General features: G+C 30.7%; 1 protein-coding gene across 1 annotated transcript in view; it reads right to left on the reverse strand.

Annotated features, from left to right (window-relative positions):
- The window catches only part of COG6 (component of oligomeric golgi complex 6), a 115,715-nt gene that overhangs the window by 103,645 nt on the left and 310 nt on the right, over window positions 1-11,760 (reverse strand). Inside the window, 2 exon segments of the mRNA XM_074304848.1 lie at window positions 6,190-6,261; window positions 9,194-9,337. Of these exon segments, the coding sequence (XP_074160949.1) occupies window positions 6,190-6,261; window positions 9,194-9,337 (216 nt within the window).

Consider the following 11,760-nt stretch of genomic DNA (forward strand, 5'->3'; position numbering starts at 1 on the left):
TTACTATCTCTCTCTCAGACACACTCCAGTTACTAGTTGGCAAGAAAAGATTCTTGCAAGTCAAATTTCCTTCCTGGATAGAATTTTTTAAGAGGGTATTGCCTATAAAAACTTGAATGGGCAAAGAACTATAGAGCCAAGAGAAGCTCAAGCCTTTATGTTAGTTAATCACAGGTATTCCAAAGAAAGTAGCAGGTGATGGTGCAATGGAATAGAATGCTGATCTGGAAACAAGATCTAAGTTCACAAGTAGCTTGAGATAGTTATTAGCTGTGTTACCCTGAGTAAGTCACTTAACCTGTTTACCTCAGTTCTCTCAACTATAAACTAGGGACAACAATAATAACACCTATCTCATAGAATTGTTATGAGGTTCAAATGAAATAATATTTGTATAAAGTGCCTAGCACAGTACCTGCCTGGCACACAAAAGATTCTATATAAATGCTTATTCTCTTTTCCTTCCCATTAAAAGATATAGGAAAAAAATACCAAAAATCCAAATACTGATTTAAGATTTTTATATAGGCCTTTGCTTCTACTTCAATGGAGGCAGTATAGTACAAGGAAAAAGTATTAAAATCTGCCTCTGATATTTATTACTTTGCAGCATTTGGCAAGGTATTTAACATCCCTTGATCTGTTTCAACATTTATATGAACTTTTTTACTCTCTACTACAAAAATCCAATTAATTGCCAAATCTTGAAACTTCTACCTGCAAAGCAACTCTCATGTGTTCTTGGAATTTCAAAGAAGAAATATACAAATTAAAAGTAGGACAAAATTTGTCTAGGTATAAATAATTTTTCTGATCATAAAGACACCAGAATACATAATTAATTAAAGAAGAGAATCATCTCACATACTCTAATATGAAAGATCAAACCCTAAGTGAGGGCTCTTAAACATAATCTCTTGAATATACTTCTAGTAATATTCATCTAAGTTATTATAGCTTTTTTCAGGTTGATTTCTTCTAATTTTTTTTTATTTTAAATGTTCCCTTATAACTTGATCTTTATTATTCTTTTTTCATAAATGCTTTAAATACCTCTGTATACCTTTATTAAGCAAGAGCCACTGTGATATTACTTTGTCCCAACTTCCTAACTCTTCATTTATTAAATATAATATTAATTTCTAAATAATATTTTATTTCACTAAGGAAATATAAAAAGATTTCAGCTTAATACCTTCCATATCAAAAATGATTGACAAGTATTAAATTATTAATTTAAGACTTTAAAAGATTTTTTTTTATGAATGTGAAATGTGAAAATGTCACTTTAGGTTTTTTTGTACTAGCAAGAGAAAACTTTTCAATAAAAAAATACTAAGGAAAATTTGAAAGTAAAGTTATTAAAATCATAGAAATAATAATTTCATCAAAGAAAATGACAACAATGAGACAACATTTCAAGACAAACCTAGAGATTATTGGAATGTAATTACAAAATATGTTTCAAATATATAAAGAGAAAGAGTTAAACTGGAAAAATATTAATTGCTCATGGGTAGACCAAGGCAATATATCAAAAATGATAGTTCTATTGAAATTAATTTATTTATTTAGTGCCTTACCAATCAAAATATCAAATATTTTATAAAGCTAGAAAAAATATAAAATCCACCTGAAAAAACATAAGGTCAGGAATATCAAGGGAATCAATTTTAAAAATGTGAAAGAAGGTATCTTAGCAATTTAAAAATTTTTTAAATAACAATAGCACTTTATTTTTTCTCCATGTATATTCAACCACTTTCCCATCCCTGTACTTCTAGGATTTAAAATAGAAAGGGATTTTTAAATCCAACCAATTTTAATCCAAACATGCTTGGTTTTTATTTCATTTTAATTTTTTATTTTATTTTTAATTTATGGAATAAAACAGGCATTTCCATTACATGGTATAATTTAAAAAGATGATTACAAATTTATTATGTGCAATTTGCTATTCTTTATAAAGTTATATAAATTTCTTTTTTATTCTTTTTTTTCCCTCCACCCTCAATCTAAAGATGTCCACCAATAGATTCAAATATGGATATAGTATGTAAAACAGTTCTATACATACTTCTATTTAACAGTTCTTTCCCTGGATGCAGATAGCTTTTTCCTTTATATGTCCTTTGTACTTAACTTGGGTTATTTATAGTAGTCAAAACGACTTATTAAAATTACTACTGCAATGTTCTTTTGGTTCTCCTCATTTCATTCATTACTTCATGAAAGTCTATGTTTTTCTAAGATCACGGAGCTTATTGTTTCTTACAGCATAGGAGTATTTCATCACAGTCATATGCCACTTGTTCAGCCATTCCCAAACTGATAAACATTTCCACAATTTCCAGTAACTTGCCATTACAAAAAGAACTGCAATAAATATTTTAGAACATGTAGGTTCTTTTCTTTTTTCCCTAATCATTTTTGATAATAGACATAGTAGTATTCCTGCATCAAATGGTATAGACAGTTTAATAACTTTATGGACATACTTATAGATTTCAAAATATATTACAAAGCTGTCATCAGCAAAACAATATAATATTGTCTAAGAAATAGAACGGTGTTTTGGTGGAATAAATTTGGTACAAAATATGTATTTAGCAATAAATAACAGTAATCTAACATGTAGTAAACTCAAAGATCCAAGTTTTGGGGGTAAGAATTCAACATTTGACAAAATTTGCTTAGAAAACTGGAAAGCAATTTGGCAGAAAGTAGGCACAGACCAACATCTCACAATGTTTACCAAGACAGGGTCAAAATGGCTAAATTATTTAAACATAAAAGGTGATATCTTAAGTAAATTAGAGAAGTATAGAAAAATGAATCTGTCAAATCTATGATTAAGGGAAGAATATATGTCCAAATGAGATAGAAGAGCTTACAGAAGTATGAGACATGATTCTGATTACATCAAATCAAAAAATTTTTGCACAAACGAAAAAATTAAGGCAGCCAAAATTAGAAGGAAAACAGAAAACTGGGACAGGGGAGAAATTTTATAACAAGTTTTTCTATAAATTTCTCATTTCTCATTTCTCAAATATATAGGGAACTGAACTAAATTTATAAAATAAGAGACATTCTGCACTTAATAAATGGTCAAAGGATATGAGAAACCAGTTTTCAGGAGAAATCAAAGCTATCAACAGTCATATGAAAAGATGTTCTAAATACTAATAATTAGAGAAATAAAAATTCATACAACTGTGAGATACTACCTCATACTTATCAGATCAGTTATCGTGACATAAAAAGCAAATGATAAATGCTGGAAGGGATGTACCAAAATTAGGATGCTAATATACTGTTGTTGGAGCTGTGAATGGATCTAATCATTCTGGAAAGTAACTTGGAATATGTCCAAAAGCTATCATACTCTGACTCTGAAATACTGCTACCAGGTCTATGTCTCAAAGAGCTTAAAAAAATAAATAAATAAATAGGAAAAGGACCTGCATGTAGCAACTCTTTTTGTAGTGTGAAAGAATTGGTAACTGAGGGGATGTCCATTAATTGGTGAATGCCTGAATTGTTGTATTTGATTGTGATGGAATACTATTATGCTATAAGAAATGATGAAAGTTGGTTTTAGAAAAACCTGGGAAGACTTCTATGTACTCATGCAAAGTAGAGTGAGAAGCAAAAAAAATTGTATGTAATAAGAGCAACTCTGAAAGACTTAGCTACTCTGATCAAGGCAATGATCCAAGAAAATTTCTAAAACTTCCATGATGAAAAATCCTATCAACCTCCAAAGAGAGAACTAAAGAACTCTGAATGTATATTGAGGCATATTTTAATTTGACTTCATTTTTTTTCTGTTTTTCTTTTGCAATTTGGCTAATATGGAAATATATTTTGCATGACTTTGTAAGTATAATCAATATCAAATTTCTTATCTTTTCAAAAGAGGAAGGAGGGAGAGAATTTGGAACTCAAATTTTTTTTTAAAATGATCATTAGTTTTATTTTTAAATGTAATTAAATATTTAACAAAATAAATAAAATATAGTATAAAAACATATTGCTGGTGAAATATCTTACAGACTCAACCCAGACCAGTTAAGACTTGCCTGCTCTCAAAAGTCCTTTCTCTATTATGGCTAAGTAAGCCTCCTTTTGCTAATCTAACAGTGCTTTTTCTGATACATATAAGTAAGCCTCTTTTTGTTAACTGTTAGATGGATGATGAGAATTTCAGTGCCTTCCAACTCCAAATCTAAAGTATCCAAATGGCTTAACCAAAGTTGGATTAGCCTGGTCAGGGAGGAGAACCAAAATATGAGGACAATTTTTATTTTTTCCATGTATATGATTCCTTTTGGATGAATAAATAATATTGATAATAGCAATAATAATAGCAGTCAGAATTTGCTGATTTGAAAAAAATGGTTGGGTGGAAAGCTTAAGACCTCAGCCTGGGCAGGTTAGACTAGGTTTTCCTTTAAAGGGGTATAAACTGTTCTTGAGATTTAATTGGCTCAGGAAACTAAGTTTAGGTAGATGGTCTACCTTTGTCATCCCAAGTATAGAAACAGCTAGGATACCAGAGGCTGCAGCTCTTCATTTAGTCTTCAACTTTACAAACATTATCTTACTTTCTCCTCATAACGCTGTTATTGGACCCATTTTTCAAATGGGGAAACTGAGGCAAAATGCGTTAAGTGATTTCCCATGGTCCTAATGCTATTAAGTGTTTGAGGCATAATTTGAACTCAGGTTTATTTCACTCCAAAACTAATGCTACATACACAATAGTATATAGCTGCCTGTTAATATTAGTAATAGAGCTAAATAGTGCTTTAAAATTTATAAAACATTGCTACCTTTGATTTACCTAAAAATCATATAGGGAAATAAGCTTAAAAGTTTAATAAATACTTATTGACTACTATAGGTCTGCAGGAAATTGAGGCTGATATTGGTTAAATTTGAACCTAGGAATTTCTTGTTTTCATATCCAGAATGACTTCTACTATGGTTCCCTTCTCCCTCTGTGTATATATATATATGAATAGATGCACTTATATGTACATTAAAAAGCAAAGATGTGATTGTCATTGTTAAATAAAACAGCAAAAGAGAAAAAACAAAAATCATAGAAAAGGTAAATATAGCTAAAAAAATGAAAATGATTTTTTAGAAATACTGTTAATAAGAGAAGAATCTATTGTAAATTAAAATGCATTAAAATATAGAAAAGGGAAAAAAACAATATACAAAAAAATGCTGCAAAAAAGAAGTTTAAAACAAGATTTTGAGGACATAACACTGACCAAAAGAAATAAGCAGAAAAGGAAAAAAAGCAAAAACAAAAAACAGAAGAACATAACCATAAAGTTCATGTATATAGAAGTGACAATGAAAAAATTTTAAATGGAAATTTATTATTTAAATACAAAGGAATAAAAATAAATAGATCCAAAGATAATGCTAAAAGACAAAGAAAACTATAATCCACATTTAAGATCATAATAAAGAATAATATATGAACTATTTGTAATGTTCAAAATTTTCACAAGAAGCAATAAAAACATTTTTTAATGCAATAGTAGTCACAGAAGAATAAAATTAATACTTTTATATTAGTATATGAAAAGTCACTGATTTATGGTAAAGATTTTTACTAGTTTTATTGATTTGGAAAGAATCCTGAAATAAGACCTACAGATAACAGGTGATGCTGGGACATTCCTAGTCTAAAGAATAGAAGGAGAAAATAATCAGCTTTCCAGTTACAAAGCCAAACTTGAAGTTCTGATCCAGTTTAGTATAGATCTGGGTGTATTTCAAACTAAAAAACACTATAGATCGATTTTAAGACAAATCAGTTAATTTGGATTATTCACTAACTAAAATTTTATTTCCTCTAGATTTCCAAATAACCAGAATTGGACTGAAGTTTGGACTAGAATACTTAATCTGGATTCATAATCCTAAAGTTTTTCTGAAATCAAATTTGCTTTTAATTTTCAAGAAAAAAATAACAATGACTACTTCAGTGTATGCTAACATTGTCATGTTGGAATCCTGGGATAAAAAAGGAGCCTGAAACATTTTACTAGATTTCTACTAAGCTGAAAAACAGGAGAGAATTATTTAAATTTGCCACATAATGTAAATGTAATAAATAATACATTTACTAGACTTGAGAGAGGTCTAAAAATCTTACACTACCTTCAGACGACTTGTCATGTCTTGACAACAGTTGTTCATTGCTTGCACATCTTCATTTATGCTTTCAAGCTCCTAAAAGAAATGGGGGAAAACTTTTTTTTAATATACTCACATACTATCAAGGAAATATACACTTCCCTTTTCTTAAAAAGAGAAAAAACTATCCATCAAAACACACAAAATTTCTGATACCAATATTTAGCTATATTTATATCATTTAAAAAATGTTTTACCCCAAGTAATAGAAAAAAACAGATGGCCTTAATCAGAAGAAAGAGCACTGGATTTAGAGTCAGAGGAAATGAGTTCAAATTTCAACCCTGATACCACATGATCTTGGGCAACTCACTGACTCATCCACAATAGCAGTTTTCTCATGATACATGTGGTTTCTGAAGTCAGTTCTAACACTCCATCTATAATTCCACAATCTTTTCTGCTCCAGTTGGGAGGCAAGAAGTGTTTACTTAATAAATAGCTCCTACTTCTTAAGGAGCAACAACTAGGTAAGAATCAGAAAACATTCTTGCTGCCATAGTCCACGGTACTGTCAAATGTGCAATATAAAATAATATAATTTATCAATAAAAATGAAATCAGAATAAAATATATTACCACTTGTTTTGCCATTACACAGGCAGGGCTGTCCATTTTACTAGTAGTTGAAGGTTCCTACATGATTTTTCTTCTCCTGTTATAATATGATGCTCCTTCTGAGCAAGGTCTTGCTTTTCTATACAAAGAGCTTAATTTAATACTTTTTTCATTCATTTATTAATGACTATTAATTATTTTGTTGTTGTTGTTGTTGTTATTGATGCCTGTTGTTTTGAAAGCAGTAATTTTTTAATAAACCTAACCTTAATCCCTCCTTTAGAATGAAGAAAAACAGTTAAATAAAATCAACCACAATTGGATCTGACAACATATTCCACATTCCACACTACTTGCTCTTCTCTCTAAAGTGAGGAAGAAGATATTTCATCATTTGTTCTCTGGGACTCGGATTGATCATTGAAACTAATAAAAATTCAACCACTTTTCAATGCTTTATTGTTTTTTCTTAAAATATTTTAGTCACTCATATTTATTTTCTTCCTATTCTTTTTTACTTCACTTAGTGTCAGTTCACAGAAATCTTCCATTGTGAAAAACTTCCTACTAACTTTTGACAAAGAATAGAAGCAGAGGTTTGGGGAGTTTTTGCATTCTTTAACTTATGTTAAATAATTTAGTTTGTCATACTTACTGTCAAGATCAAATATGGATGATTTGGAATATTTGGGACTATTACTAAGAATCATAATAATAGTTAATATTGACATAGTACTTATTATGTGCCAGGCACTCTGCTAAACACTTTTGCAATAATTACCTCATTTGATCTATATAACAACCCTGAGAGATAAATACTACATTTTACTTTTGAAGAAACAGGCAAAAGTTCAGTGACTTGCCCAAGGTCATACAACTAAATAAATAACTGAGGCTGAATTTGAACTCAGATCTTCCTGATTCTAAGACCAGGATTCAGCTACTAAACAATGTAGTTGCTCCTAATAATTTTAATAATGCTGCCCTACAAATTCTATACTGCCAAATTTCATTCCTTTCTTGAATTCAAGTTCCCAATAAATCCAGGTGAAAAGAAAAGAATTCCAATAGTAAAAAAGGGTTCTTGGTATTTTATAACCCAACTCCTCTATCTCTGAAACTCAAATAGAAATAGTTTACTGAAATAGGCCAGCAGAAAGGGAAAAAATGAAACATCCAATGCTACAAAAAAAGGGATAGTTAGGTTTATATAAAGAATTATCCAACTATTGAAAATAAGCAATCCATTTATAAACAATTGGAACTGACATAATCCATTCTAGAATGAAATTTATGTTCTCTTTACTATGTTACTTGGATTGTGAAAATTTCATAAGCCTAAGCTAAAAATATCACTTCCCATATTTTGTTGTATGTCAGAACTATTACAATTCCTAAAATTAAGGTCTGAAGTTGCTCTGAACTAATCAATTGCTATTTTTTTTTCAAAATATTTATCAAAAAAACAAACAAACAAAGAAAACCAAAATATTTATCAAATTGCAGCCCATTGACCAATATGCAGTCCAGGAACAATGAAAGAACATTCCAAACTATCTAAACAAGTTAGTGCTCACATTTGTTTTCAATGCCATAGTTTATCTAATTAAAAAAACTATGAAAGAAAGACAATCCAAAATGCAAACGCTAACAATATTCTTTTTTTTAAATTAACTTGTTTTTGTTTTGTTTTGTTTTTTGCTTAACAAGCAAGTCCAAATTATAGTTTCACCTATGGAAAACTCAGGAAATTGTAGAATTTCCACACAAAAGTAACAAATGTGTAAAAGAAGTAAGTATATTGCTTTTATTTTTGTTTATAACTGAATTTACTATGATGGATTTCATTTTTATGACAAATACCAATGTACTTTTTGAAGTATTTACAAGGCTTTTCCCTACCTGTAGTGAAACCACATAAAAGCATATATTATAGCAATTAACCTGGTAAGTAAACATGGTGAATAAGAATCTTGTATATTGCCATGTTTCTTATAACGTTTCAAAATACTGGTATGCAAAACATTAAATAAAAATTGGTTTCATTTCACAGTGAACAGACTATTTATGTGTGACAGACTAGTACTTCCTGGGTACTCTGATATTATTTAGGTTTCAGAGAGCCAAGAATAGTTACAATATGGAGAAGTATGTTAAATTTTAGGATTCTTTTTTTTTTTTCTGAAAAAACATTTTAAAAAAGTATACTCACAGCTAGATCAAATATTCATAGGAAAATCTCTTACTACCTAAACTAAAACTAAGAAACAATCAAAACCAGAGATCTTTAAATATAAAAGAAACCAAAAGACTACAAATACATATTGTCACAGGTTCAAAGAAGAAAAAAAGTTTTAAGCTTTTATTAGATGGCAAATAACAAATATTTTAAGCAAGTCCAGTATAATACCTCCTTTACTTCCTTGAATATGCTCACAAATTCTTCATTGATGGCTAAACTTCTGCGTTCAATATCTCCACGTAAATTTCTTCTGGTACGCAAGCTATTTTCCACAAAGAAAGTTGAAAGTGCCTTGAGAGCTTCTAGCATCTCCTAAACAATGGATAATAAACACATCAAAATAAATCAGTTCTACTTACTTAAATTTTTTTTTTCTAATTCTAAGACAAAATATAATGAAATGATGTCCATTTTTGTTACGCTGCCTTTAAATATTCACCCATCACTGAATTTATTAAAGGATTTAACAATTAAAGGTTAACTGATTTCATGAAGACAAAACCATAACATCTTCCCTATCACCTTTCAAGTATTTGAAGACAACTAATAATTCTTCTCTTTTCCAGGAAAAATGTTCTTAGTTCCTTCAACCAATATTCACATGGCTTGATTTTCACTTTCCTCAATATCCTGATGGTCTTACTGGACACACTCATTTATCAAAGCTCTTCCTTGGGCACTGAGAATGGAACACAATATTCTATATGTAATCTTTCCTTTATTTTGCATACTGTATTTCTATTAATAAATCTTTTTGAATTCCAGGTTCTCTCCCTTATCTATACCCCAATAAGAAACCATATGTGAATGAAAATTAAAACAACTCTATGATATCCCCTCACAGACTGGCTAACACCACAGGAAAAGATAATGGTGAATGTTGGAGGGAATGTGGGAAAACTGGGACACTGATGCATTGTTGGTGGAGTTGTGAATGAATCCAAACATTCTGGAGAGCAATTTGGAATTATGCTCAAAGGGCTATCAAACTGTGCATGCCCTTTGACCCAGCAGTGTCATTACTGGGTCTATATCTTAAGGAAATGATAAAGGAGGGAAAAGAACCCACATGTGCAAAAGTAATTGTAGCAATCTTTTTTATGGTCACAAAGAATTGGAAAAGGAGTGGATGCCCATCAACTGGGGAATGGGATTCAAATTGTGGTATATGAAGATAATGGAATGTAATTATTCTGTAAAAAATGATGAACAAACTGATTATAGAAAGGTCTGGAAAGATTTACACAAACTGATGCTGAGCAAACTAAGCAGAACCAGTAATACGTTATACATAATAACAGCAATTTAGTGATGATCAACTGTGATAGACTTGGTTCTTCTTAGTGGTTCAGGAATGTGAAGCAATCCCCTTAGACTTTGGATAGAAAATGCCACCTGTATCCAGAAAAAGATCTGAGACTGACTATAAGTCAACACATGCTATATTCATTTTTTTTTAATCTCTCCCATGTTTTTTTTCTTTTGCTTTGATTTTTCTCTCTCAACATGATTCATAAAGCTATATGTATTAAAAAATAAACTTACCACAATTAAAAAAAAAAAAAGACCTGCTGTTGCAGTTTCATTAACATAGCATAGAATTTCTCAGAATAACTTTTTTTTGTGTGTGTTTTTAAATACTTAACAAGGAAGGAAAATAAATAGTATAAGTAATTTCACATAGAGAGTCACTATCAAGGTTTTTAGAAACTGTCCAAAACTATCAGTTCATGTAAATTTTTCCAGACCTTTCTATAATCAGCTTGTTCATTGTTCATTTCTTCACTGGGAGTTACGCCAATGAAATCACAATCTGAATCTCCCCCCCTCTACCTGGTAGCATTAATTAAATATTCCTATTACTCTCTAAATGTTTGACAAGATGAGTAACTCACAGCACAGTAATTAAACATTTTTTTTCCTAAGTCAGGCCAATAAATAGGCAAGATGAATTTATTTTCAATTACCAAAAAAAATTGAACTAGAAAATTTTAAAATTTCCTGTCCATATTTTTAAACATATATTTTGTGCAGTAACTCTAATGTCCATTCAAGTAATTGTTATGTGAAGAAAAAAAGGAAAAATGCACAAGGAAACAGAAGTTAGTCAAATTTATTTATCAAATGAGAAAAATGTGCAAATTGCTTGAAACCTGAGGCATAATATAAATGCTAATTCTTATGATAATCCAGTAAATTGGTATTTTAGAGCAATCAGCTAATTAAAATATTATGGAAATGAGAGTATTATCTTTCCCTTAAAGTCAGGTTAAATTCCACTTTAATAGACTGGACCCATAATTCTGGCGTTATGAAATGGACTCTGATTCTTATTAAGCATATCAGCAATTCTTTTTAGTTCTGAGAAGGTAAGAAAGGAGAGAGAGAGGGGAACAGAGAAAAAAAAATAGAGAAGAGAAGAGAGAATGAGGGAAGAAGGAAGGAGGAAAGAATCGAGAGCCACTTTAGCACACGTGGTCTAGCCCTGACTCCACCCACAACCCCGCCCCATAACAGCAGAGACAGGGAATGGCGAGGCAGCACAGCGCAGAGGCAAGAGGGAAGCTCCGAAGGGGCCTGGCTCTAGATCGAGGTCAGCAATGTGGTTATGATCAGATGGAAGAGCCCTGGAAATGCTTCCCATTCGACTTGCTTTGCAATGCGCGGAAAAGTCCTCTCTTTCTCCTCCGATCCCAGATACGCTTTCCCACTCGCCTTCTCCCGCCCCGCCCCCA

This window comes from Sminthopsis crassicaudata, chromosome 3, assembly GCF_048593235.1.
Source record: "Sminthopsis crassicaudata isolate SCR6 chromosome 3, ASM4859323v1, whole genome shotgun sequence".
NCBI lineage: Eukaryota > Metazoa > Chordata > Mammalia > Dasyuromorphia > Dasyuridae > Sminthopsis > Sminthopsis crassicaudata.